Source organism: Prosopis cineraria, unplaced genomic scaffold, assembly GCF_029017545.1.
Source record: "Prosopis cineraria cultivar Desert tree isolate PC_DT_omini unplaced genomic scaffold, ASM2901754v1 PC4, whole genome shotgun sequence".
Classification (NCBI taxonomy): domain Eukaryota; kingdom Viridiplantae; phylum Streptophyta; class Magnoliopsida; order Fabales; family Fabaceae; genus Prosopis; species Prosopis cineraria.
In genome coordinates, this window is record NW_026555335.1 from 33679722 (window position 1) to 33685907 (window position 6186).

The 6186-nt window shown below is 36.7% G+C and overlaps 1 protein-coding gene across 1 annotated transcript; it reads left to right on the plus strand.

The window, feature by feature from the left end:
• The first annotated feature begins 1315 nt into the window (after window positions 1–1315).
• LOC129309910 (ultraviolet-B receptor UVR8-like) lies at window positions 1316–5516 on the plus strand. Its single transcript, XM_054951666.1, has 7 exons — window positions 1316–1597; window positions 2374–2413; window positions 2505–2790; window positions 2890–3239; window positions 3348–3749; window positions 3999–4383; window positions 4972–5516. Exons 3-7 carry the CDS (start codon window positions 2563–2565, stop codon window positions 5212–5214), a joined length of 1608 nt encoding a protein of 535 aa, XP_054807641.1. The 5' UTR covers window positions 1316–1597; window positions 2374–2413; window positions 2505–2562; the 3' UTR covers window positions 5215–5516.
• Window positions 5517–6186: the final 670 nt, after the last annotated feature.

The following is a 6186-nucleotide window of genomic DNA, read 5'->3' on the forward strand; positions in this document are numbered from 1 at the left end:
ACACTAGCTAAACTATATAATCGATCTAGAAAATCATTTTTAAAATTATTTTTCACAAAAAATTGGGTGTCTTGCAAACTAGTATAGAAAGCAAAAAATTCAAAAAAAATTAAATAATTTTCTAAATTGGTTGTTTGTAAAACCAATTTGGAAAGTTTTTTTTTTTTTTTGAAAAACTCATTCTCTAGATCGATTGTGTTGGCAATCAGTCGAGAAAATATTTTTAAGAGCATTTTCTTTTATAACCAATTTAGAAAGTCTTGACAAATGCCAGTTAATTACAATACTACAACACTTCTACTTCATAAACCATCTGTACAAGAATCAATTTAGAAAGCCAAGTTTGGATAAATAGCTAAGTTTAGATAACTATTTATCTGCAAATGTCACAAGGGCTAGGCATACAAATTACCTTCTAATAAAGTTTTCACATTGACAGTGGGATATGAACCCACGACATTGTAAGTTATAGGTCAAATCTTAACCATCTGAATCAATCTTTGTTAGTAATTTGAAATATATTTTTGGAGCAATGTCAATTATTCTATAAATATTTTTATTCACTCTTTAAGTTATAAACATGGTGCTAAAACCCAACTCAAATTGACAGGCTAGGGTAGTGAATAAGTGACTAGTCTTATAGTCAATTCGGTCAAGAGTTTTGGATCGGGTCAGCTAGGTTGGATTTTAATTTTTGTTCTTTGTTCTTTGTTGAGCTTGAAGCAACATCTTTAAATTAAAAATAAAAAAGAAAAAAAGAATAACCTTATACCAAATTTGTGCTTTGGTAACTCAGTTTTGTTGGATGATATATATTTTATAAATAAATGTCCTTTTTATTCATTGATTAATATCTTTTTTATTTGAACATTACTCTTTTTAAGATTATACATGAATATCTTTTATATATTTCAATTAAATTAAATTATTTTAATTTTAATTGGGTTATGGTTTAATTATGATTGGATCACTAACTTTAAACTATTACATCAACTTGTTCAATGACGAATCCACCTTTGATATTCAATGTCTTTGTATGAAGCTAACCTGCTAAACACTTGTACATATTTTCTACTTCAATAATAAATGGGACCTGGGCTAAGGCTTGGTCCAACCAAAACGGCTAAACCTTATACTCAGGGGGGCCGAAAACCCAAATACATAAATAAATAAATAAATAAATAACATTCAGCTCAAGAACGCTGCAAAATCAATGTTTGCGGCATAGTGAGGAAACTTACGTGTAAGATACTCGCGGGTGAGTGCGTAGTGCGTATATATATAGTGATTTCTAACCTTCGCTCCTTCGTCTCCGAACTGACACCTCATCATTGCTTCGGAAAAGGCAGATACAAGAGGACGCAGAAGAAACTCTCACAGGAAAACAAAGCTTAAATTATGCTGCTTCATTCCTCTCCTTCTCTCTCCTCAATTCTTCATTGAAAACGAAAACCCCTCGCTCCGACTTCATATTCCACCTTCGTCATCATCATCATTCAGATTCCCACTCTCGATTATTTATTCTTTTACTTTGGGATTCTGCGCTCTTGTTGACGGATGCAGACGCAATTTCTGGAATCGTTGATGCCTGTTATATGTAATCACCGCTTCCCTGGTTTTATGATTGGATCTGCGATGATCATAATGCACTGATCGGAGACTTGTTAAGTTTTGTTGGATTCTCTCGATGCTTTCTTTCTTTCTTTCTTTCTCTCCCAATTTTGTGGTTGCGTATTCAGCAAGTGTGCTTGTCGATTGCGTTACTCATAATTTTGGTGATCAGGGGGAAGTCAAACAACAATTTCTTTTTCAATTGAAAAAAAATTGATTGCGAGCCTGTTTCTGTGTTTCAGTATTCAGGACCGGTTTGCTGGTTTGATTCGTTTTTTATTGGGGGTAATCTCAGTTGAATTATTATGAGTTCACGTGGATTGTGTTTTCTTCAACTTGGATTTCGGAATTCCTTTCCTTCTGAGTTTCTTTTGGGTTCAGAATATCCTCTCGTTTGAGAATACTATTCTTCTGCTCAAAGTTTTCGCCTTGCATTGGCGTTTTTCAGCTGTGGCTTCTGCTCACGATTTGGGTGTTTTCCTAAATCTTTTTTTTTTTTTAAACAAAATGATGGATGCTGATTTTCTTACGTCCATTGCTCTGATTTCTTTTTCCAATTGGTTTTTGGGACAAAATATGGCTGTCTGATCTTCATCCATATGGATTAGTGACATACCAATGGCTTGAATTCTGTCTCTACAGAATGCTTTATGGTGTTATTATTGATCATGTCACATTAAATGGAGACAGTTTGCCCATAATACAGCTTTCTTTACTTTGTGTCACCTAAGGAGGTTTTATAAGCAGTTTTTTCCTTTGTAGGTTTGAGACCTGAGATTTGCTAGTCAGTTATAAATTTAAGGTACACACTTTTGTTTCAGATGCTGTAACATTAGAGAGGAACAGAAAATTAATGTAATAATAAAATTTGCACATATTTTCGTAATTTCCAGAAATTAAAGACCTTTTTCTTCTGCGAAGTGTGGGCACTGCCTACTTCACGCAGTGCCCATGGACGCCACTACTAGTGGAACCCCAACTTTGCAATACCATAGCATTCCTGATCAACCAGTTACTGCCATTGTTGCCACATCTCTACCAACATTTCAAAGACAACAACGCCATTGCTATGGAAACTCCAGTCCTGGGGAGTTTCCCTTGTCTGCTAGTCACCCTCATATTGTTCTTCATGTCCTGACAGCATGTAACTTGGATCCTGAAGATTTTGCTAGGCTGGAGGCAAGTGATGTACTTTTAATTGTGAAATCCTAATTGAGGGGAACTGAATTTTATATCTTTGGTTTACTTTTGGCCCCATTTAATGTGGTGCTGTTGCAGGCAACGTGCTCCTTTTTTAGGCAGCCAGCAAACTTTTATCCTGATTTCAATTTGTCACTATCCGAACTTGCTGCGTTGGATATGTGCAAGAAGAGAGCCATTTTTAAGCCAATGACCAGTGAACAACAGCAAGAGTTGAAGCAATTATGTGGAGGCTCTTGGAAACTTGTTCTGAGGTATTTACGGGCTGGAGAAGCATGTTGCAGGAGGGAGAAATCGCAGGCGATTGCAGGTCCTGGTCATAGTATTGCGGTGACATCAAAAGGTTTTGTTTACTCATTCGGCTCCAACAGTTCTGGACAACTTGGGCATGGCACCACTGGATGGGAATGGCGCCCTCAGCCTATCAGGTTGGAGCAGTTTTGCTCCTTAGTCCTCACAGCTTGTCCTTTAAAACTAAGGAAAACTAGAGACTGAACTGTTTGATTTGAAGTTAATAGAAATCCATTGTGTTGCAGAGCTTTGCAAGGCATTCGGATTATACAAGCAGCTGCTGGGGTTGGGAGGACAATGTTGATTAGCGATTCCGGGCAGGTATATGCCTTTGGGAAAGACTCCTTTGGGGATGCTGAGTATGGAGCACCAGGAGCTAATTCCATTGCAACTCCACAGTTGGTAGAGTCTCTGAAAGGCATATTTGTGGTTCAAGCTGCAATTGGAAACTTTTTTACAGCTGTATTGTCAAGAGAAGGCAGGGTTTATACATTTTGTTGGGGTAGCGATACCAAACTTGGCCACCACACTGATCCAAATGATCAGGAACCTCATCCTTTATTAGGAGCTCTTGAACACATACCAGTGGTGCAAATTGCTGCTGGATACTGCTATCTTCTTTGCCTAGCTTGTCAACCAAGTGGAATGTGAGCTCAAATTTTTTCTCCATGTGTTGGACTGTTTCAAATTTTAAGACAACTCGTTGGTTGTTTCAATGCCTCAGAAGAACTTGAATAAATTTGAGAAGCACATTAAATCAATTGAAAAACACAAATAGAAGTAAAACGTGCTGTTAAACAGTGTTGTTTTGTCACATCAGCACAAAAATGCCTGATTAGTGGCATGACCATTTGAGTGTTCACTGATTGTTTGATCCTCTCTTGAAAACATAACAGGTCAGTATACTCTGTTGGATGCGGCCTGGGTGGAAAGCTTGGACATGGTTCAAGAACTGATGAGAAACAGCCCCGTTTGATCGAACAGTTTCGGCTTTTAAACCTTCAGCCCATGGTAGTTGCTGCTGGTGCTTGGCATGCTGCTGTAGTGGGGCAGGATGGCCGAGTATGCACATGGGGGTGGGGCCGTTATGGGTGCTTGGGTCATGGAAATGAAGAATGTGAATTAGTACCTAAAGTAGTTGAATCATTGAGCAATGTCAAAGCTGTTCACGTTGCTACTGGAGATTACACAACCTTTGTGGTGACTGATAATGGTGATGTGTATTCATTTGGCTGTGGAGATTCTGCTAGTCTTGGGCATAACCCTGGAAATGATGGACAGGTCTGCTTTGCTTCTGCCTTTCTCCTTATTTCAGGAGTTTTATTTCTCCCTCCATGAACAAGTTTTGATTTTTTTTTCCCCCAGCGCAATGAACAAAAAATTAGGCAAAGTTTTCAGGTATTTGCAGGCAGGTTCTTCTTTGAAAAACATGACAAATGAAGAACTTCTATAATTTATATATATATATATATATATATGTATATTTTTCAAGATCATCCTTACATGACTCATGACTATCTTTTAATAAAGTATTGCAACTTATGTTTGTGTAAAGAAATGTAATAGCAAACACGTTGCCAATGTTACCAAAGTTATATCCCAAAGAACTTGTGATTTTCCAATGTGAAAGTAAATTCTTCCATTTGGAGCTAAATAAGATGTCAACATTGATGCCTATTTGCCATTCAATGCAGTTTGTGCATATAACAAGATCAGGCTCCATGCATTTACATGGATCTTGAGATGAGTTGCATTATTCACGGCTTAAAACCAGAGACACTCCTAAATGATTTATGCATTGGTATCGATAATTTAGACTCAGGATCATGAATTGTTGAAGTTACTAAACAATGTCATGTCTCTGTGCAGGCCAATGGGCACGCGAATGTTTTAACTCCGGAGATTGTAATGTTGCTGAAACAGGCGAATGAGAGGGTGGTACAGATCAGTCTGACAAATTCTGTGTACTGGAATGCACACACATTTGCACTTACTGAATCTGGGAAGTTGTTTGCATTTGGGGCTGGAGACAAAGGACAGCTAGGAACACAGCTTGGGGAGGACCAGACTGAAAGGGGGGAGCCAGAAAGGGTTGATATTGATCTAAGCTGACAAATTCTTTATATCCTATTTATTATCATCATCACCATGCATAGCATTTAGTGTTTAAATGTCTCTGTTTATTCTGTAAATAGAATCAAAGAAAGCTTCATATCAAGGTCTAAGCAGGGTAATCAAGTCTCAAGGGTTGCTGTTGCTATCATATATATGGTCTTTGGATAATTTATCGTTAGGCTTTTAATTAGTCCTTCATAGTTTGATGCATTGTGAATGGTCATTTACTGCTTAGTTGCTTTGAATTGTTTTCATAGATATTATTTTCCTTTTCTTTTGCTTCTTTACATCCATGTTCACTTTCTGGTTTGGACTTTTTAGTCATGTATTTGATGAAGAAAATAACAATTAAAAAAAAAAGAAAAGAAATTCAACAGGTATATAAGGGGTAGGCAAGCATCAAAATTGCACATTTGATGCTTTGTGATTTGTTTTAGTTGGGGTTCTCCCCCATCTTTCTGGGGTGTTTATAAAATATTATCTTAGTTTGCATCATTTTAATATCTTGTTTATAAACATCAACTTCGATTTCTATTTTGAAGTTTTCTTACCAATCTTCCTTCCCAGTTTTGGTCTTTAGCTGAATCTTGCAAGCACATCATGGCATGAACCATATTATCTAGAGATGGAACGTCTTTCTTTCTTCCTTCCCATTTTCTTTTCTTTTTTGTAAGCCATATCAATGGCTTACAAAAACTTAACTTATTAAATCACTTGTGATGGCTAAAAACTAACCAAAAAATTTGCAAGCGTACGGACTGAATCAATTAGTATAAAAGTGAATTGAATATGGTTCCATGAGGAGTTGAATTTAATAGTGATTAAGCAATGATGAGGAAAATAAAAATATGAGGAAAATGTAGGTACAAGTCATGAATTAAGTTGCAAAATGATGAGGCTTCTTTAAGATAAATTCCAATGGTCAAGAGTGATCTAAAACAACTAATTCCCTTCTTACTCAATTACTTT